This window comes from Scyliorhinus canicula, chromosome 20, assembly GCF_902713615.1.
Source record: "Scyliorhinus canicula chromosome 20, sScyCan1.1, whole genome shotgun sequence".
NCBI classification, from domain to species: Eukaryota; Metazoa; Chordata; class Chondrichthyes; order Carcharhiniformes; family Scyliorhinidae; genus Scyliorhinus; species Scyliorhinus canicula.
Genome location: NC_052165.1, coordinates 62,517,710 through 62,540,722, shown reverse-complemented (window position 1 = coordinate 62,540,722; position 23,013 = coordinate 62,517,710). Strand labels below are relative to the sequence as shown.

The window sequence follows — 23,013 nt, the reverse complement described above, 5'->3', positions numbered from 1 at the left end:
CATACATAATACAGAGAGAATTCCAACAGCCAGTACCCAAAAATGGAAAACTGATGTCAAAATACTTGTTTTCACATAAAAAAATGATCAATACATAGAATGCAATATGGGAGCTGTCATATGTTATTTATGGATGGATGTGTTTATATGCACTGAGTGTAATCTTTGGAAGGAAACATGCTTACAATGTGCACAAACATTGACGGTTATGTATCACATCAATTCAAGGGTTATTATAGGAGCATACAATATCAAAGAACAGTTTGAAGACCATCAATTATTCCTATTGTTCTGACGTCAGTCCACTTCTATAAATACTGTGAATCCCATGATGAGCGCATGTGTGATGGTGAACGAGGTGTGGTGTGAGTTAGGATATAGCCAGCAGAGTTTTCAATGTGGTCAAGTTCATGGATAGTGGGAGGTAGGAGATGGGTTGGGTGTACTGGAATAATCCAGACTGCAGGTAAGACACATTAATCAGGGTTGTGGCTCAGGTGTGGAGGTTGAACTCTGCAGTTATTTTGAGGGAGAGGATATGACATTGAAACTCATAACAAGAAATATCTGTCGTACTGGTTTCCTAAGTAGGATGAATATTTTCCACCCTATACTTAAGCAGCAATGTATTATCACTTTAGTATTCAATCACACGAAAGACTTTGGAATGCAGGAAGCATCATCATCAAGTCAATGAAAAACTGCACCATTGATTATATGCTTGAAAATTACTCTGTTAAATGGAACTCTACAATTGAGAAAATAAAACGTATTTCTCAGAGAAAAAAAGGTCCTCATCGTTCGTAGTTTTGGGATAAAAGCAGATTTTAGAATCATAATTCATGTTGCAATGCTTAATGTTTACATGAATCTAGAGTCACATATTAACCTTTACCATTCCGAAAGTTATGTTGCTTTGAGTTTCATGACTAGATATATTTGAATAAGTGTCTGTCATTTTGCACAACTAATTGCCTACCGGTGTATGACCAATCCACATCATCAAAGAAGTTATTCTGCTGTCGGTAGTATCCATATGTTCCATCTGTAGAAATGAAAAAAATCTTTAGCGCAAAAATGACAAAGCGTTATTAAACCAAAGAGAAGCATTGAACTCAGGCCCAACTTTAAGGCAACCACGCACATAAAAAAAATTGAAGCTACCATTGTCCACAATGCTATTTAAAACTATTCGCCTTAGAACATACAAATTACGAGTGCAGAATAAGGCCATTCAGCCCATTGAGTCTGCACCGACCCACTTAAGCCCCCATTTCCACTCTATCCCCGCAACCTAATAACCCCTCTCAACCTTTTTGCTCACTAAGGGCAATTTATCATGGCCAAACCACCTAAACTGCACGTCTTTGGACTGTTGGAGGAAACCGGAGCACCCGGAGGAAACCCACGCAGACACAGGGAGAACGTGCATTCTCCGCACAGGCAGTGACCCAGCAGGGAATCGAACCTGTGACCCTGGCGCTGTCAAGCCACAATGGTATTCACTGTTCTACCGGGCTGCCTTACCTACAGCAAACCAGATAATATACTCATTTATAATATAGAATTAATAATATGCCATGGGCCGGACTCTCTGGCTACCCCAGTCACATGTTCCGCGGCAGTGCACCGTTCGCTGGTGACACGATTCTCTACTCCTGTTGCTTGTCAGCGGGATTTTGCATTGAAGCCACCCCATGCCGCTGGGAAACCCATGGGTAGGGTGTGTGCAGCCAGTGGGAAAAGTGAATCACAACGGCCAGAGAATTACAGCCAATGTGGCGCACAGTGTGCTGTCTCCAAAATCAGGGCCTTTTGTGTGTAACATGATGAGCTCCTAAAAGGTTCCTGAGGCCAACTAGAGATTTTAATTGATGTTTGAAAGATGTAGAGAGATTTCAGAATAGTCTCGTAGGAAATGATGGGTCTTCGAGTCTAAGAAATAGAAACAGGAAAAGTCCATACAGCCGTTAAAAGTTGCTCTGTCATTCAGTAAGATCATGCTTGTTGGACATTTGTCCCATTATCTTCTCAAGTACTTTATTTTTACTAATATTAATTACTTGCACAAATGATTTATTTCTATAAATGTTCGTCATTGCTTGCCTACCAGACAGTGTTATTTCCGAATCCATTTCACCCAACTTGACCCTTTATACCGACATAATTAGTTTGGTCCAAATTGAGAACTCTAGTTTCATATCTGGCCATTTCAAACTCAAACTCAAACTAAAATTCTATCATATTATGATCACTCTTCCACAGGAATATGCAGATCTGGATCTACCCTAGTGAGGCCAAGATTCAGATTGTGTCGGGCTGAACTAGTCTGGCAACTCGCAATTGGCCGGGAGTAGAACCTGTTTTAAGATACTCGCAGGATTTACCCGTAGTACCTGGGTTTGCACCGCGTGCAGCATGGTCGCGAAATCCCGCCCTCCATCTAGCACCCTATTTATTTGGTTTGTCAAAGCTTCTCTTTCTGATATTTCTATGAAGTGATACAGAAATTTGCATGCGTGACTGAAATGCTACTGAAATATTTCAGACATTTAGCTTTCATTTCTATTTCATGAAACTGTCTTCAATGTAACACACAGATGAAGGATTGAGATGTTTACGGCAGGTGTTTGTTGTGCTTGGTTAACATTACTTGCATGACACACCTGTGTTTACAATTGGAAGCTAAAAAAAAAATCTCCTTTTGCATTAATGGCTTGATGACTGACGATTAACTTATGAAAAATGGCACTCACATTCTGCAGGTTGGAATTTTGTCTGTGCACCATTTTCAGTGTTCATCTTCCTGCATGAATTATTTTAACATAGTTGTTAACATCTGTATTTAAAATGCGTGTGTGTAAAAAGTGGGAGTGCAAGAGGTACATGAAAGTTTTAACCGCTGCATTAAAAATTGTGCAAAGAAAGAACTTCTGTTCAATAGACCCCGTGGTGCTGTTAGAGCTTCTACGTGGATCTAGATGAATTGAAACCAGCATGGAGAATTAGGTTGGTCACAAGAGTCAATCAGCTTCCTAGCTGTGTCCAGGAAATTAGTGTTGAAACCGTAGTGATGGGTCATAATTACCTGAGGACTTTACTGGCAGCACCTCAGTTTATGCAAGATGCTTCAAAAATGACAGCAGCAATATTCGTTCCAAATTAACTATAAATTATTACTTGTTGTAATCACATTCTTTTATTCAAATTTAGCAATACATATATTTCAAGCTCACAGAAAAGGGAATTTGTTGCAAGTTTTTGTTTTCTGTTGTATATTCAGTAGATCTCACAAAGAGGTTCTGAGTCGTGTATGGTTGATTTATTGATAATGTATAACTATAAGTGGTTTATCGGTATCACATAACTACAGGGCATAGCCCAAACTATAACCGAGCTTCATGCTTGCTTCTATACAGATCTCTGTCCAGTCCACAACTGACTCCATCTTCAGGTCATGTAGATTTTTACATTACACTCTGAGGGTGATTGAACGGCCATGCTTCGACTGAAAAGCAGCGTGCCATGGTGCAATGTGACTGTTCGAAGCCGGGATACCCTGGTCTGGCAAGCGGGGCTCCTCAGTACAGAAAACAAGGCTTTGTGTGGCCTTGGCCACGCATTCCCCACTGAGACCCCGTATTTGACCCGAGTGCCTTTTGATAGCTTTCTGCTTTTTGCCGCTGTGAGTGCCGGGAAACATGCGGCTAAACACTCTTGCTCGGGGACTTGGTTCCCATTTATGTAAATTGCGCCCGTTGTGCGGTACTGTTTCCCAGTCCCACATTAACCCCTGCTATGCCAGATATCCTTTTATTATTCCCCCCACCAAGTCTTTTCCAATTTTCTTTATGTGTGTGGTTGCCTTAAAGTTGGGCCTGAGATCAATGCTTCTCTTTGGTTTAATAACGCCTCCCCATAGTGTGTTTTGTGGTGGCAGAGGCAGCCCACCATTTGCAGGATTTTCCGGTCCTGCCACTTTCAACGGAGCTTTCCACTGTTCGCATCTCTGCCGATGCCATTGGCACAACCAGAAGATCTTACTGGCATGAACGGCCAGAAAGGTGCTCCTATAATTTTTCAGCTTTTCTAATTCGGCCGCATCTTCTCTAAGGTTCTACATTTTTCCATTAACTGCCACCATGTTGTATTTTTTTAATTAAATTTTATGGGATGCAGGCTTCGCTGGCTAGGCCAGCATTTGTTGCTCCTCCCTAATTGCCCTTGAGAAGTTGGTGGTGAGCTGCCTTCTTGAAACTCTGCAGTCCATGTGGTTTAGGTACACCTACGGTGCTGTTAGGGAGGATGTTCCAGGATTTTGCCCCATGGTGTATGTCCGTTCAGTAGATCGCACAAAGAGGTTCTGAGTCTTGTGTGGTGCAACATAAGTGATTATTGGTAATACACATCTATGTACATATATACAGGGCGGGATTCTCCGGCTCTCAGCCACGTGTTTCTCGATGGCGCTCCATTCGCTGATGGTGGGATTCTCTTTCCCCACCGCTGTCAATCGAACTTCGCATTGAAAACACCCCATTCCGCTGGGAAACCTGCCGGCGGGTGTGTACTGCTGCCAGGGCCAGAGAAGCTCACTGCCTAAGAAAGGCCAGGGAGTTCCTGCTTCAGGGTTTATCCCAAGCTATGAGCTAACTCCATGTGAGCTAAGATGGCACTTTGGCGCAGTGGTTAGCACTGCTACCTCATGGCCCTGAGGACCCAGGTTCCATTCTAGTCCCGGGTCACTGTCCATGTAGAGTTTGCACATTCTTCCTGTGTCTGCGTGGGTCTCACCCCCACCACCCAAAAAGATGTGCAGGGTAGAATCATAGAATTTATAGTGCAGAAGGAGGCCATTCGGCCCATCGAGTCTGCACTGGCTCTTGGAAAGAGCACCCCAATTAAGTCCACATCTCCACCCTATACCCGTAAACCAGTAACCCCCACCTAACCTAAGGCCAATTTAGCATGGCGAATCCACCTAACCTGTGCATCTTTAGACTGTGGGAGGAAACCGGAGCACCCGGAGGAAATCCATGCAGACAAAGTGAGAACATGCAGACTCCACACAGACAGTGACCCAACTCGGGAATTGAACCTGCGACCCTGGAGCTGTGAAGCAACTATGCTAACCACTGTGCTACCGTGCTACCCACCATGGATGTAGGTGGACTGGCCATGCTAAATTGCCCCCTAATTGGAAAAAAATAATAATTGGGTACTCTAAAGTTTTTTAAAAAGGAAAAAAACGCCGAGCTTGCTTCTAGGCAGGTCTCTGGCGAATCCACAACTGACTCGAACTTCAGGTCATGGGTCTCTTCACATCACATGCTGGGTGGTACATTTTTCCAGTCCAACATTAACCCATGCTCTGCCAGATACCTTATACTACAGTTTTTAATACCCAATACTCTGGAAACTGGGCAAATTGTATCTTATTGACGGCTAACACAAATATTGTGTGACTCCTGTGGTTGACTGCTAATAATGTGTCTAAATCATGATGGGTAAACAATTGCAGCTAGGCATCATTAATCACCACAGAAAAATACTAATCTTCAATCTAGATATCTGCTTTAGAGTTCTTTCGGGTGCTGTGCTATGTTGCATTGTATTGTGATTTGAAGTGACTATTCTGAGATATCTCTCTGTAGCTATTCAGCAAAGGTTCTTAACGCGGCTGCTTTCTTTCAGTAAATCCATCATAAATTTAAAAGGGCAAAAAGAAAGTTGCAAAGTTTATACCATTACTTCAGTTAATGACTGTTTTGTATTCTGCCTGTTAGAATCTTCAAGCAAAACTGTGATTAAGGTCGCCATTTAAGTTAGAGTCACTGCATTGGCCAGATTCATTCAAGTATCTTTTGAGAAACAAAAATAGGGTGGAATTTTACAACATCCTCCTGTCTGCGGGATCTCCAGTCCCGCCAATGTCAATGGACCTTTGAACGGTTTGCCACATTTTCTGGCCCCACTCCCCACCACGATAAGCCCATAAAATTCTGCCCATAGAAAATGTGGAGCCATGAAGCTCTGATTTTTGTTTTCTCACATGAAAGAATTATTTTCTGAACTACCACGCAAGGTTCAAATTACGGCTAAAGCTACAAGTATTGACATGCTAAATGAGTGTTTGGAAACCCAAATTTATATTTGAAATTCACAAGCTCCACTTCTGAATGTCTTTGAACTTGAAGTTTAGATGTAGTACTTTCAGCAGCTTTCAGCTTCAATTAATGTTATGTTCCCCCACTCCCCCTCCCCCGACCCCCTCCCCATCAGGAAGGGGAGCTTGGGGACTACCAATCTACCAATGGGCAGAATTCCCCTCCCATTTTGTTGCAAAGTTTCCACTTTACTCCTGCTTTGCATTCTTTATAATCGATAATCTTGATTCGGGTCACAAGTAGGTTTACATTAGCACTGCAAGAAAGTTACTGTGAATATCCCCAAGTCCGCACACTCCGGCGCCTGTTCGGCTACACTGAGGGAGAATTCAGAATGTCCAATTCACCTAACAAGCATATCTTTCAGGACTTGTGGGAGGAAACCGGAGCACCCAGAGGAAACCCACGCAGACACGGGGAGAACGTGCAGACCCAACACAGACAGTGACCCAAGATGGGAATTGAATCCAGGTCCCTGGCGCTGTGAAGCAACAGTGCTAACCACTGTGCTACAGTGCTACCTATAGTTGTTCCAGCTTACATGGTTATTTGTTTGAAGAATCATAGAATCATCGAATCCCTACAGTGCAGAAGGAGGCAATTTGGCTCACCGAATCTGCACAGTCCTCTGAAAGAATGTACTACTAACCTCAATCCCCCACTCTGTACCTGTTACCCCACCTAACTTACACATCTTTGGACACTAAGGGACAATCTAGCATGGCCAATCCACCTAACCCGCACACTTTGGACTTGGGAAGAAACCGGAGCACCCGGAGCAAACCCAAGCAGACACGGGGAGGAAGTGCAAAATATCATTTTGAAGAAATATCATTTATTAATTTAAAAGTTAAATTGTGCAAGATTCAAATTTGAGCTTTGAACCTGCTGACTACCTCATCACCTAACTTGCAAGTTCCCCTCCGAATCATGCCTCAGGAATATATCCTGCTTCTCTATCGCACTGAATCAAAATCCTGGAATTTTCCTAAGAGCACTGTGAGAGTACCTGCACAACTTTTTCTATTCGTTGGGGTGTGGACATCACAAACTGGACCAGCATTTATTGCCCTTGAGGGGAAGTTAAGTCAACCAAGTTGCCATGGGTCTGGAGTCACATGTAGAGCAGACCAGGTAAGGACAGCAGATTTCCTTCCCTAAAGGGCATTAGTGAATCAGATAGGCTTTTACAACAATAATCAATGGTTTCACAGTCACCCTTAGACTTTTAATTGCAGATTTTTATTGAATTCAAATTTCACCATCTGGAGTGGAGGGATTTGAACCGGTCCAGAGGCGGGATTTGAACCTGGGTCCCTAGAACATTACTCTAGGTCTCTGGTTTACTCGTCCAGTGACAATACCACTATGCCACTGCCTCCCCTACATGGACTGTATCAGTTCAAGAAGGTGACTCATCTCTACTTTCTCAACAGCAATTCAGAATGATCAATAAATACTGGCCTTGTCAGCAATGAATGCCCAAATGTGATGAATGAATAATTTTTAAAAACCTAAGCGCTGTCAAAAATTATTCAACCATTTGTTTTAATATCTCAAACGCTGATCAGACTTTGCCCCCACAGCCCATCCCCGCAATACCGATCCTCAAAAATCCTCCTCTGAATAGACCAAAGACTCCTGCTGCAAATATTTAGTTAAGTTATAAAAGTTATAAAAAATGTTAGACATATTTCACAGTCCCCTTTCGCTAAAGTACAAAAACTTTGCCGATGAATTGATTGGAGCCATACAACAATGAAAATTTAAGGTCCACTTAATTTCCAGTTAGTATGCAGCCATTTCTATTGGAGGCAATTCCAGCATAGCCCAACTGAGATTTAGAATATGAACTGAGACTCCAACCACATGAAGGTTGAATTGTAGAAAGTCAAAAGGCCTACGTGACCATCAATCTTGGTCAATCTCTGTGAACTAGCCCTCTCAGCTGGTGTTACTGAGGAGGCTTAAAATATCCAATACAGAAATACTGTATGACCTGGCATGTCAATATCAATTGAAAGGACAACCTACAGAGTTCATAGATCTACATGACGTACATCGATGACATTTACTGGCTAAATTATTCATTCAGGCATCAGCCCAGTGTAAAATATTTGCATACAAAAGTTTAGTTTCATCAAGATAGATTGCTTTACTTTTAAAGCATAGCCTTTGGTGTGATATAGAGCGGGATTTACCCATCCCGCTGCATGTTTTCTGGTGGTGGAGATGGCCCACCAGCGGGATCTACTGTCCCAGCCATTGTTACTGGGATTTCCCAGTGACTGCACCCCTTGTCACCGAGAAACCTGTGTGCACGGGTATGGGACCGGAATTTCCCGCTGGCAAGAATAGCTGGAATATCGCTCCCACAATGTAAGCAGATTCAATGGTAAACTTCTTAGTCTAGCAAGTCATATCATAGAATTTATTTACAGTGCAGAAGGAGGCCACTCGGCCCATCGAGTCTGCACCGGCTCTTGGAAAGAGCACCCTAACCACGGTCAACACCTCCACCCTATCCCCATAACCCAGTAACCCCACCCAACACTAAGGGCAATTTTGGACACTAAGGGCAATTTATCACGGCCAATCCACCTAACCTGCACATCTTTGGACTGTGGGAGGAAACCGGAGCACCCGGAGGAAACCCACGCACACACGGGGAGGATGTGCAGACTCCGCACAGACAGTGACCCAAGCCGGGAATCGAACCTGGGACCCTGGAGCTGTGAAGCGGTTGTGCTATCCACAATGCTACCATGCTGCCCATAGATCAAGCTAAAATAGGACACTGGAAATTCAGCTTTAAAAACCCTCATAGCTACAAATGGAAGGAATTGGTTTTGCACAGATTATGGTCATGCTGCAAGATGGAAATCAAATTGGCTTCAAGTTATATTTTACTTTAACATTTAGGACGTATCATTTCCAGTGATTCAGTGCGGCTCCTTGCCTCATCTTACAGTATCAGTCCTACTTCATTCCCATAATTACCATGTTAATAGTTGTTTGGTAATTCAGAATTTGCGTATTTCTGAAATAAAAATAGATGCCGTCAAAGCTTTCATCGTGCACTCATCAGGACAGATGCAAGAATTTCAAATTTCAAAGAGATCAACAAGTTACACTGCATGACAAAAGGGGGATGGTTGGTTGGCAAGTATATTCTGGTTGGTCGAGGCATTCCCATGGTGAATGCGCCAGGAAACTATTGTACTTTTATTTAATACAAAAAAAAGTGCAATGCCTGGACATCCTCCTTTTGCCTGCAGAGGACAGATCCGTGTGTATGAATAAATGTAGCTTCTAGCAAGTGTAAGTGAGCCACATTGCAAGCCTGGTTGATAATCAGAACTTGGTTGTTAGTGTAGTTCTTTGCACACTCAGGATTGCTGAGAAAGTGCCGTCCAATTCTGGAGTCACATCTAACATTTGAAATTATGGCCTAGATTTTTGTCAAGATGTGAGGATTTGGCAGCCCTTTAAAAATGGTTGGAGATTCCCGATTCTGGCATTCCTGAGCCCATCCGAGGATTCCCGAGCCCATTTCGGGGCTTTCTAATTTTCACCAGGGCTTTTGAAAGGGTATAGGCTGCTTTGGGTCAGAAGCCCACATGCTGCAGTCCCAGCCTTGCCAGCTCGAACAGACTAGTGGATTTCGGGGCTCTCAGCCAAGCTTCATTTAGCATTCTTGGTTGAGAGTCCAACCATCCATTGGAGGACACAATGTACACGAGCCCCCGAGAAAACATTGATTGACTTACAGCTTTGGTTGTCTGATTTCTGCTGGCAATTGCACAGCATTTATTTACACAAGATTAAAAGGTTTCGAGTGTTTGCAGTTTCTGCAGTTGATACTTTGAAGGTTCTGGATTATTGATACTTTCATTGCCTAGTAGTAAAAATGCTGTTTCCTAAACATAGTGGAAAGTTATGAATGAATGACTGCATTTCTAAAGCTAAGTGATAAATTCTATTGTCACTACAGTGTTCATTGGTTCTATACTGTATATGGGGGCTGATTTAACTCATTTGGTTTGTGATGCAGAGCATGGCCAGCAATGCGGGTTCAATTCCCGTACCGGCTGAGGTTATTCATGATGGCCTGCCTTCTCAGCAAAATTGAGAAGCTGGTGGAACGGTGAAACAACAACAATCTCTACCTCAATGCCAGCAAAACTAAAGAGCTGGTCATTGACTTCAGAAAGCAAAGTACTGTACACACCCCTGTCAGCATCAACGGGGCCAAGGTGAAGATGGTTAGCAGTTTCAAATTCCTAGGGGTACACATCTCCAAATTATATCGGGAGAAGAACAAGCATTTTTCGGTCAGCACCCTGGGAAATGGAGCCAGTCTGGGTATGGAGATGGTGGCACAGTGGTATTGTCACTGGACTAGTAATCCAGAGACCCAGAGAAATGTTCCAGGGTCCCAGGATCAAAATCCACCACGGCAGATGGTGAAATTCGAATTCAATTTTTAAAAAATTGGAATTAAAAGTATAATGATGACCATGAAATCATTGCCGATTGTTATAAAAACCCATCTGGTTCACTGATGTCCTTCAGGGAAGGAAATCTTCCGTCCTTACCCGGTCTGGCCTAGATGTGACTCCAGGCCCACAGAGTGATGCAGTTGACACTTAAATGCCACCTTCTGAAATGGCCGAGCAAGCCACTCAGTTCAAGGGCAATTAGTGATGGGGAACAAATGCTGGCCCAGCCAGCAACGGTCACATCCCTGGAACGAATAAACAAAAAACTTCCTATTCGCTTTGCTAGGTCCAGCTTCCGGTATCTTGGGGTCCAGGTGGCTCAGGATTCGGCCCAGTTCTGCAAGATGAATTATACCAGCCTGGTGAATGAGGTCAAATCTGACTTACAAAAGTGGGACAACCTTCTTTTGTCGGGTAGGGTTCAGTCAATTAGGATTACATTTTGCCAAGGTTCCTGTTTCTATTTCAGTGTCTTCTGGTCTTTCATCCCAAATCATTCTCTGGGGGCGGTGGAACAGTTAATATCGGCTTCATATGGGGGAGGCAAATCTCTGAGGATGCAGAGGGTTGTTCTACAGAGGGATAATCAGTTGGGAGGCCTTGCGCTGCCGAACTTGACATTTTATTACTGGGTTGCTAATGCAGTGAAGGTGTGAGGACCCGGGGACTATCTTGGTGAGGATGGAATCTGGGTCGTGCAGGGGGTCCAGTTTGGATGCACTAATGACGGCTTCACTTCCATTCGCACTAGCAAGGTACTCATCGAATCCGGGGGTCGTCTCCACTTTAAAAATATGGAGGCAACTCCATCAACATTTTAAACTGGGACCCGTATCAAGGTTGGCCCCCATTTGTGCTAACCACCTGTTCGAGCTAGCGAGGTTGGGTGTCACATTTGGAGCATGAAAGGGGGAGGGGCTGAAGAGATTATATCACCTATTCCTGGAGGGGCGGTTTGCCAGCCTGGAGGAATTGAAAGAGAGGTTTGGGTTCTCGGGCCCGGATTCTTCCAGGTACCTTTAGGTACGAAATTATGTCAGACGAACATTCCCGGCATTCCCAGAGGACCACCATCCTTCTCGATAGAGAGGATCCTTTCTTGCGTGGGGTCGGAGTAGGATAGTAGGTCCAGTATATTCTGGTTAGATTCTGGGAGCGGACTCTGTTTTGGTTTCGGTGGAGGGGGTGAAAGCCAAATGGTAGGAGCAGCATGGGGTCCATGTTGAAGGGCGAGGTGTGGAGTGAGGACCTTCGTAGAGTAAATACTATGGGCGAGATTCTCCGCACTCCCGACGGTGCGGAGAATAGCATGGCTCGTAAAATTTTACGGCCACGCTGTTCCGACGCCCTCCCGCTATTCCCCCCCCCTCCCACGTCCAACTCCCGACACGAATCGCTGCCGCCGTTTTTTACGGCCGGCAGCGATTCTCAGCTGTTCGATGGGCCGAGTTCCCAGCCCTTTACAGCTGTTTTTACGAACGGCAAACACACCTGGTCTGGCCGTTCGTAAAAACGGCCGTAAACACTCGCATTTTATAACCATGGCACCGATTGGCACGACAGTACCACGGCCGTGCCAAGGGTGCCATGGGCCCGCGATCGGTGGGCACCGATCGCGGGCAGCGGGCCCGATGCCCGCGCACTATTTGTCCTTCCGCCGCCCCGCAGTATCCATTCGCGGGGCGGCTGAGGGGCATCCCGGCCCGCGCATGCGCGGGTTTCGCGCAAATACGCGATGACGTCATCCGCGCATGCGCGGGTTCGAGTCTTCCAATCCGCGCATGCGCGGCTGACGTCATATGACGCGTCAGCCGGCGCCAACTCGGGCAAGCGGGCTTAACGAAATTCGTTAAGCCCGTGATGCCGGAGCTTACAGCGTCGGGCTGCTAGCCCCGACCGGGGACCAGAATCGGTTCCCGGTCGGGAAGGGGGGGCTGGCGTCAAACCCGCCCGGATTTGACGCCAGCCTTACGATTTCTCCCCATGTGGGAGAATCTCACCCTAAGTCCTTGTGTGTGAGGCTGAGCTTGATCCAGCTTAGGGTAGTATTTAGGGTGCACCTGACCAGAGCTAGATTGAGTCACTTCTATGCAGGTGTTGAGGGCAGGTGCAAGCACTGTTAAAGAGGGCCAGCTAACCATTCGCACATGTTTTGGTCTTGTCCCTATATGGTGGGTTTTTGGGTCTCCTTTTACAACACCCTCAGTGATTCTGAACATGGAGATTGAACCCTGTCCCGTGGTATCTGTTTTCAGGGTATCGGACTTGCCGGAGCTGTGGACGGGTGCGGAGACGGATATTCTTGCCTTCACCTCGCTGATCGCTCTGAGGCCATAAGACCATAAGACCATAAGACATAGGAGTGGAAGTAAGGCCATTCGGCCCATCGAGTCCACTCCGCCATTCAATCATGGCTGATGGGCATTTCAACTCCACCTCCCAGCATTCTCCCCATAGCCCTTAATTCCTCGCGACATCAAGAATTTATCTATCTCTGCCTTGAAGCCATTTAGCGTCCCGGCCTCCACTGCACTCTGCGGCAATGAATTCCACAGGCCCACCACTCTCTGGCTGAAGAAATGTCTCCGCATTTCTGTTTTGAATTTACCCCCTCTAATTCTAAGGCTGTGCCCACGGGTCCTCGACTCCTCGCCTAACGGAAACAGTTTCTTTGCGTCCATCCTTTCTAAGCCATGTATTATCTTGTAAGTTTCTATTAGATCTCCCCTTAACCTTCTGAACTCCAATGAATACAATCCCAGGAACGCCAGCCGTTCCTCATATGCTAGACCCGCCATTCCAGGGATCATCCGTGTGAATCTCCGCTGGACACGCTCCAGTGCCAGTATGTCCTTCCTGAGATGTGGGGCCCAAAACTGGACACAGTACTCCAAATGGGGCCTAACCAGAGCCTTATAAAGGCTCAGTAGCACATCGCTGCTTTTATATTCCAACCCTCTTGAGATAAATGACAACATAGCATTCGCTTTCTTAATCACGGATTCAACCTGCATGTTTACCTTTAGGGAATCCTCGACTAGCACTCCCAGATCCCTTTGTACTTTGGCATTATGAATTTTCTCACCGTTTAGAAAGTAGTCTATGCTTGGATTCTTTTTTCCAAAGTGCAAGACCTCACATTTTCTCACGTTGAAATGCATCAGCCATTTCCTGCACCACTCTCCCAAACTGTCTAGATCCTTCTGCAGCCTCCCCACTTCCTCAGCACTACCTGCCTGACCACCTAACTTCGTATCATCAGCAAACTTCGCTAGAATGCCCCCAGTCCCTTCATCCAGATCATTAATATATATGGTGAACAGCTGCGGCCCCAACACTGAACCCTGTGGGACACCGCTGGTCACCGGCTGCCATTCCGAAAAAGAACCTTTTATCCCAACTCTCTGCCTTCTGTCAGACAGCCAATCCTCAACCCATGCCAGTAGCTCACCTCGAACACCATGGGCCCTCACCTTACTCAGCAGCCTCCTGTGTGGCACCTTATCAAAGGCCTTTTGGAAATCCAGATAGACCACATCCACTGGGTTTCCCTGGTCTAACCTACTTGTCACCTCCTCAAAGAATTCTAACAGGTTCGTCAGGCACGACCTCCCCTTACTAAATCCATGTTGACTTGTTCAAATCCGACCCTGCTCTTCCAAGAAATTAGAAATCTCATCCTTAACGATCGATTCTAGAATTTTACCAACAACCGAGGTTAGGCTAATTGGCCTATAATTTTCCATCTTTTGTCTTGATCCTTTCTTGAACAAGGGGGTTACAACAGCGATCTTCCAATCGTCCGGGACTTTCCCTGACTCCAGTGATTTTTGAAAGATCTCAACCAACGCTTCCGCTATTTCTTCAGCCACCTCCCTCAGAACTCTAGGATGTAGCCCATCGGGGCCAGGAGATTTGTCAATTTTAAGACCTTTTAGCTTTTTTAGCACCATCTCTTTTGTAATGGCAACCATACTCAACTCAGCCCCCTGACCCTTTATAATTTTTGGGATATTACTAACGTCTTCCACTGTGAAGACAGACGCAAAGTACTTATTAAGTTCTCCAGCCATTTCCTCATCTCCCATCACTAGCCTTCCAGAATCAGTTTGAATTGGCCCAATGTCTACTTTGGCCTGACGTTTGTTTCTTATGTATTGAAAGAAACTTTTACTATCATTTCTTATATTACTGGCTAGCCTGCCTTCATATTTGATCCTCTCCTTCCTTATTTGTCTCTTTGTTAACCTCTGTTTGTTTTTGTAGCCTTCCCAATCTTCTGATTTCCCGGTGCTTTTGGCCACTTTATAGGATCTCTCTTTTTCTTTGATACATTTCCTGACCTCCTTTGTCAGCCATGGCTGTCTAATCCCTCCCTGGATAATCTTTCTTTTCTTGGGGATGAACCTCTGTACAGTGTCCTCAATTATGCATACAAACTCCTGCCATTTTTGCTCTACTGTCTTCCCTGCTAGGGTCTGCTTCCAGTTGATTTTCACCAGTTCCTCTCTCATGCCCTCGTAATTACCTTTATTTAACTGTAACACCATTACATCGATTTTGCCTTCTCTCTTTCAAACTGCAGACTGAACTCAACCATATTATGATCGCTGCTTCCTAAGTGTTCCTAAGTGTTCCTTAGGCGAAACCTGTTGGGGTGGAGGTTGGCAACTCTTGGTTTGGCTAAGTGACTTAATGGAATTTCTACACTGGGAGAAGGTTAAATACACTATGAGGGAATCAATTGAGGGGTTCTACCGGTAATTGTATTTTATAAACTGAAAAAGATGGAACAAAAATATATGCGTTGGGATTCTTACAGATCCATGTGCTCTAATCTTGTCCTTATTGACAATCACCCAATAATGTTTTTTATTATTAGTGTTACAAGTAGGCTTACATTAACACTGCAATGAAGTTACTGTGAAAATCCCCTAGTCGCCACATCCTCTAGACCTCCTCAAGTGCCTGTCCTGATACACTGAGGAAGAATTCAGAAAGTCCAATTCGCCAAACAAGCAAGTCTTTCGGGAAGAAACTGGAGCACCCGGAGGGAACCCATGCAGACACAGGGAGAACGTGCAGACTCCGTACAGACAGTGACCCAAGCTAAGAATCGAACCTGGGACTCTGGTGCTGTGAAGCAACTGTGCTATCCACTGTGCTACCATGCCGCCCTTATGTTTTGCCTGAGCCATTTGCCTGCCATGCAAGCTTGATACTCAAATCAGGTGCTATCCTGCGTGAAACTGGTTACCAAATCAGATCATTGTCCGCTAAGCATGGAACCACAAATGGGGCACAAGCCATCACTTTCTGATCTGGTTCACTCCCCCGCAACACCTCATTCCTTTCCAACAGCACAGTACGCAATTGCAGGATGTGTTACACCTGCCCTCTATTTCCTCTCTCCTCGCCACCCAAGTTCCCAAATACTCCTTTCAGGTGAAGCAGTGATTTACTTGTGTTCCTTTCAATTTAGCCTACTGTATTCACTGCTCACATGGTGCACTGGGGAGGCCAAGTGCAGATTGGGTGACTGCTTTACGAACGCCTCAGCTCAGTCCACAAGCATGACTCCGGGTTTCCATTTGTTTGCCATTTTAATTCACCACTTGCCCACCACTCACATTTCTGTTCTCAGCCTGCTGCAGTGTTCCAGTGAAGCTCAACACTAGCTCGAGTAACAGCAACACACCTTACAACATTTGAATTCAACAATTTCAGACCATGAGATCTGTCCCCCATTTTGATCCTTTTTTTGTCATGTGCCAGTCTGAACCTTGGGCGCGATTCTCCGCCCCTCACGCCGGGTGGGAGAATAGCAGGAGGGCCTCCCGACATTTTTCATGCCCTCCCGCTATTCTCTCCCCCCCCCCCCCCATGCCCAACCTACGCCACGAATCGCCGCTCGCCGATCTTTACGGCGAGCGGCGATTCTCCGAGGCCGATGGGCCGAGCGGCTGGACCTTCATACCCGTTTCACCACGGCAGCAAACACACCTGCTCGCTGCCGTCGCGAAACGGGCGCCAGATGCCCGTTTGGGGCATCTAGAGGCCCGATTGGCACGGGAGCACCACGACTGTGCTTGGGAGGGGACGGACCCGCGATCGGTGCTCACCGATCGTCGGGCCAGCGTCCAAAACAGACGCACTCTTTCCCCTCCACCACCCGGCAAGATCAAGCCGCCACGTCTTGCCGGGCGGCTGAGGAGAAAGACGCCAAATGCGCATGCGCGGCTGACAACGTCAGCCGCCGTGACGCTAGACGTGCGGCCTTGATGACCGTCGTCAAGGCCACGCCGCGTGACGCATGGGGCCGCGCTCCTAGCCCCGCCCGGGGGGAGAATCGGCCTCGGAAGTGGCCGTGAAGGTTGCCGTGGGTCACGGCCTGTCCCACGGCAGCCTTTACGATTCTCCGCATTTGCAGAGAATCTCGTCCCTTGTTTTTTATGGGTGGTATTCTCCCCCCTCCCCCCCACCCCCCCACGCCGGGCGGGAGAATTGCCGGGGCGCCGCGCGAGTCGCGCCATGCCTCCCTGATACCTGCACGCGATTCTCCCACCACCCCCCCCCCCAAACTAGCGCCGCAAGAATCGCGCCGGGCCGCTCGGAGAATCGGCGCTCGGCGTTTGAGGCGATTCTTCAGCCCGGATGGGCCGAGCAGCCGCTACGACATGACAGGTTCCTGCCGCCGCCGTCCACACCTGATCGCTGCCGGCGGGAACTGTGCGGGAACTCTGGGGGTGGGGCGGCCTGTGGGAGGGGAGGAGGGGGGTTCCTTCACCAGGGGTCTGGCCCGTGATCGGGGCCCACCAATCGGCGGGCCGGCCTCTCTAAAGGAGGACCTCCTTTACTCCGCCGCCCCGCAAGATCCATCATCCATCTTCTTGAGGGGCGGTCTCGGAGAGGACAGCAAACGCGCATGTGTGGGTGACGTCAACTGCCAGTGACTGAAGGATCGGTTCTTGTCCGCTGCTTTTTTTTTCAGATCTACATGTGACTCCTTGGCAAAGCCATCCACAAACTGGGGCTGGTTTAGCACAGTGGGCTAAACAGTTGGCTTGTAATGCAGAACAAGGCCAGCAGTGTGGGTTCAATTCCTGTACCGGCCTCCCCGAACAGGTGCCGGAATGTGGCGACTAGGGGCTTTTCACAGTAACTGCATTGAAACCTACTTGTGACAATAAACGATTATATATAAAGATATAGGTCAGCTTCCAGGATATGTTTATAAATCCTCCAGATTTTCTTCAAGTAATTTTGAACAGAAAAACAATTGAAAACAAAATGCCAGGAGTTAAAGAAGAAGATGTCAGCAGTTGGTGATGGCTATTAAGTTGCCCACTGAGGGCACGAGTAGAAACTCCTGATGGCAGGAGTGGTCCCCACTGAAGACAAAGCCCAGCTGATAAATGGGGGAGATATCTGTGGTAAACCACTATTGTATTGTTACATGCCTGGGCTTGTCCCTGCTGGCTCCACCTGTGGCTCCTCCCCTCGGGCTCATGTATAAAGGTGGCTGGTCTCCGCCTCTGATCCAGTTCGGGATCAGAGGCCAGGATGCTTTCTGTTTAGTGCATTAAAGGCTCTGTTACGTTCACCACTCGTCGTGTGTTCATTGATGGCATAGCAATTTAATACACTAAACATCTAATATGAATTCAACACTCAAGCCTGATCGCCTGGAGCTGGACCCACAGGCAGCCACCGCCACTGCAACTTTCGAGCACTGGCTAAGCTGCTTCGAAGTGTACCTCGGATCCTTCACCGAAGATTTCACCGACCTCCAAAAGAAGCAGATCCTCCACGCACGGGTGAGCCCGCAAGTCTTTCTTCTCATCAGGGAAGTGGAATTGTATATGGAGGCGATAATGCTGCTGAAAGGACACTATGTTAAGTCTGTGAATGAGGTGTATGCTAGGCACCATCTTGCCACGAGACGACAACGCCCTGGGGAATCACTAGCAGAATTCATGTGTGCCTTGCGGGTACTCGGCCGGAACTGTGACTGCCAGACGGTATCGGCTACCCAACACGTGGAGTTGTTGGTTAGGGACGTTTATGTCGCAGGCATGAAATCAAACTACATTCACCAGCGATTGCTGAAAGGAGGTACACGGCCTCCCAGAGACAGTGCAGCTCTGAAACTCGCTGGAGGTGACCTACCAGAACATGGAGGCCCGCACCTCCGACAGCGCAGCACCCTCGTGGACTTCATGGGCGCCGCCATCATCCGACCCATGTGCGGCACAAGCCTGTGCCCTGCAGCAGCCCATCAACGCCGGAAGCCTGAAGTGCTACTTTTGCGGCCAGGGTAATCATCCCAGACAATGCTGCCCTGCACAGATCATGCCTTGCAGCGGGTGGGGGAGGAAGGGCAACTTTGCGAAAGCCTGCTAGGCCCGATCTCTCCCGAAAGCTTCTAGGCCCAGCAGTGCTGCCTGCTGCCTGTCAGGGCCGCCACCAGCTGCTGCACCATCCGCCAGGTGCGACCCGTGGGCGCGCCATCTTCGTCACCATCTCCCTATCCGCCTGGAGGACCGCCAATACACTGCCTTCGAGGCAGATGGCTGCCTCTACCACTTCCTCAGGGTTCCCTTCGGCGTCACCAATGGAGTCTCGGTCTTCCAACGAGAAATGGACAGAATAGTTGACCAGTATGGGCTGCGGGCCACGTTCCCGTACTTAGATAATGTCACCATCTGCGGCCATGACCAGCAGGACCATGAAGAAAACCTCTGGCACTTCCTCCACACCGCGAAACTCCTGAACCTCACTTACAATAAGGAAAAATGTGTTTTCCTCACAACCCGCCTCACCATCCTTGGCTACTTTGTGGAAAACGGAGTCCTAGGGCCCGACTCCGACTGCATGTGCCTCCTCCTGGAACTCCCCCATTGCCCCAAGGCCCTGAAGAGGTGCCTGGGGTTCTTCTCCTACTATGCCCAGTGGGTTCCCAATTATGTGGACAAGGCACGTCCACTTGTTAAATCCACCTTTCTCCCCCTGATGGCTGAGGCCCGTCTGGCCTTCAACCGCATCAAGGCAGATATTGCCAAAGCCGCGATGCACGCTGTGGACAAGTCCATTCCATTCCAGGTGGAGAGCGCTGCGTTGGACTTTGCTCTGGCCGCTATCGTCAACCAGGAGGGCAGGCCTGTGGCTTACTTCTCCTGTACCCTCCATGCCTCCGAAATTCGTCATTCCTCTGTTGAAAAGGAAGCCCAAGCCATTGTAGAAGCTGTGCGACATTGGAGGCATTACCTGACCGACAGGCGATTCACTCTCCTCACTGACCAATGGTCGGTTCACTTCATGTTCAATCACACACTGCGGGGCAAGATCAAGAATGACAGGATTCTGAGGTGGAGGATCGAGCACGCCACCTACGATATCTTGTATCGACCTGGGAAGCTCAATGAGCCCCCAGATGCCCTATCCCGCGGTACATGTGCCAGCGCATAAGTTGACCGACTCCGGGTCGTCCACAATGACCTTTGTCACCCGGGGGTCACCCGTTTTTTTCACTTTATCAAGGCTCGCAACCTGCCTTACTCCATCGAGGAGGTCAGGACCGTTACCAGGAACTGCCAGGTCTGCGCGGAGTGCAAACTGCACTTCTATCGGCCAGACAGAGCACATCTGGTAAAGGCCTCTCGCCCCTTTGAGCGTCTCAGCATCGATTTCAAAGGGCCCCTCCCCTCCACTGATCATAACGTGTACTTCCTCAACATTGTTGACGAGTACTCAAGATTCCTCTTTGCCATCCCATGCCCTGACCTGACCTCTGTCACCATCATCAAGGCCCTGCACAGTCTTTTCACCTTGTTCGGGTTCCCCACCTACATCCATAGCGATCGGGGTTCCTCCTTCATGAGCGACGAATTGTGTCAGTTCCTGCTCAGCAAGGGCATCGCCTCCAGCAGGACGACCAGCTACAACCCCCGGGTCAACGGACAGGTGGAGAGGGAGAACGCGATGGTCTGGAAGGCCGTCCTCCTGGCCCTACAGTCTAGAAGTCTCCCAGTCTCCCGCCGGCAGGAAGTTCTCACCAATGTGCTCCACTCCATCCGGTCGCTCCTGTGTACTGCCACCAATGAGACTCCTCATGTGCGTATGTTTGTCTTCCCCAGGAAGTCCACCTCCGGGGTCTCGCTCCCGCCCTGACTGACAGTCCCAGGGCCCATCCTCCTTCGGAAGCATGCGAGGAGCCATAAATGAGACCCTTTCATCGAGAAGGTCCTGTTCCTCTATGCCAATCCACAATATGCCTACGTGGCATATCAGGACGGGTGACAGGACACAGTCTCCCTTCGGGATTTGGCACCTGCAGGTTCCCCAGCGACCATCACCACCACCCCCGACCCTACACCATCTCCCTCCACCTCTATCCACCTACCTCAAGAACTGGCACCCGCAGTCCCACCTGTGACCATCACCACCACCCCTGCCCATACACCGCCCCCCCTCCACCGACTCAAAAACTGGGTGAAGAAGAGGACAACACGGTCCCGGACGCGCAGGTCTCGACACCGGTGCCCACACCACAGCCGGGACTGAGGCGATCACGGCGGAAGGTCGAGGCCCCCGACAGACTTGATCTTTAAGCCTACTTCACCCCCGCTGGACTCTTTTTTTAACAGGAGGTGAATGTGGTAAACCACTGTAATGTATTGTATTGTATTGTTACATGCCTGGGCTTGTCCCTGCTGGCTCCGCTTGGGGCTCCTCCCCTCGGGCTCATGTTTAAAGGTGGCTGGTCTCGGCCTCTGATCCATCCGGGATCAGAGGCCAGGAGGCTTTCTGTTTAGTGTATTAAAGCCTCAGTTACGTTCACCACTCGTTGTGTGTTCATTGATGGCACATCAATATCCCTGTAGCAAACCAGTTTGGTGAGGGGATGAGTGGAGGGCATTGATGCTTCATTCATATTACTTTGCCACTGGTATTATCATAGATCATAGAATCATAGAATCTACAGTGCAGAAGGAGGCCATTCGGCCCATCTAGTCTGCACCGGCCCTTGGAAAGAGCACTCTACTTAACCCCACACCTCCACCCCGTCCCCGCAACCCAGTAATCCTAAACCTTTTTGGACATTAAGGGCAATTTAGCATGGCCAAAGACCAAACCTGTGCATCTTTGCACATTATGGGAGGAAACCGGAGCATTTGGAGGAAACCCACGCAGACACAGGGAGAACGTGCAGACTCCGCACACAGTGACCCAAGCCAGGAATTGAACCTGGGATCTGTTGGTTAGTGGGTTCCCAGCCAGCAGTTCATTGCAACAGTGCCATCTAGACCCAGGAACGAAAATCCTGTCCTATATAATCTCGATCTGCACAATCTAATTTCACCTTCAGAGAAGCACAGATCTGGGGAAATTGTGAAATATTTTTTTTAATTTTTCATTTTTTAAAAATTTGTATTTTTAGACACTAGAAATTTAATTATTGAGAAACAAATGGCAAATAGAATTTTTTTCAAAAAGCATTTTGAACGATTTATGGAACCCCAATGATCAAGCAGCACAATAACATGGTAACTCTAGTCTCTTAGATAAATTAGTTTGTGTGGCACAGACTGGAACAAGAAATTCTGAAAATACCTATTGCGGTATCACTTATAAAAGGTATTCAGGGATGTGATTTTTTTTTGTCACTTAACCTTTTACACTTTAATGCTATATGCTATGCATTTCAAGAGCACTAAAACTTGAAAACCATATCCAAGTCTCCAATTAGTTTGAAAATTGTCAGAAGTAACTTCTAGTTACAGTGTCAACAATGAACAGACCACAGTTGTCAGAATAATTTAAAATCATGATATTTAGTAACAGCATGTTTCTATAATTTAAATGGTTTGCATTTAATGGGGTGGAATAAGTTATATGTGGGAAATCCATCATCATTTGAAAATATTTACAAAATGAAAAACTGTTGGTGCTCGTTGCAAACTACTCAAATCACACATACCATTAACACGTCTCCTTAAAAGAGGCGCACAAGATTGGAAAATGGTCACAATACTTAATTCATTCAGTCCCATGTGGCTCATGCGATATGAGCCCGGATTCTCAAAGAGCCGTGAGATCAGGTACAACAGGCTTTGGAAATCGTGGTCCTGGTAGATACATCAGGATCCTGACACTGCTGGGAAAATTTTGAATTTTCAAAGAGTGAGAAGGATAGTGGAAGTCAGAAACAAGTACACTGCCAATTAATTGCCTTTTAAACGCCTTAAGGAGTTTGGTGCTTTTAAACATTTTTTCTCGGTGAGCCCAAACAGTCTGTCGGGTTTACTACAGTGGAGACCTGGCAATATTCCCTACAGTTGCTT

The 23,013-nt window shown here is 47.4% G+C and overlaps 1 protein-coding gene across 4 annotated transcripts in view; it reads right to left on the bottom strand.

The window, feature by feature from the left end:
* ptprz1a (protein tyrosine phosphatase receptor type Z1a) overlaps positions 1–23,013 on the bottom strand; it is a 256,830-nt gene that overhangs the window by 206,463 nt on the left and 27,354 nt on the right. For all 4 annotated transcript variants that reach the window (XM_038781321.1, XM_038781324.1, XM_038781322.1 and 1 more), the window contains exon 2: positions 980–1,045. In XM_038781321.1, coding sequence (XP_038637249.1) covers positions 980–1,045 — 66 coding nt within the window. The remainder of the gene's footprint in view (positions 1–979; positions 1,046–23,013) is intronic.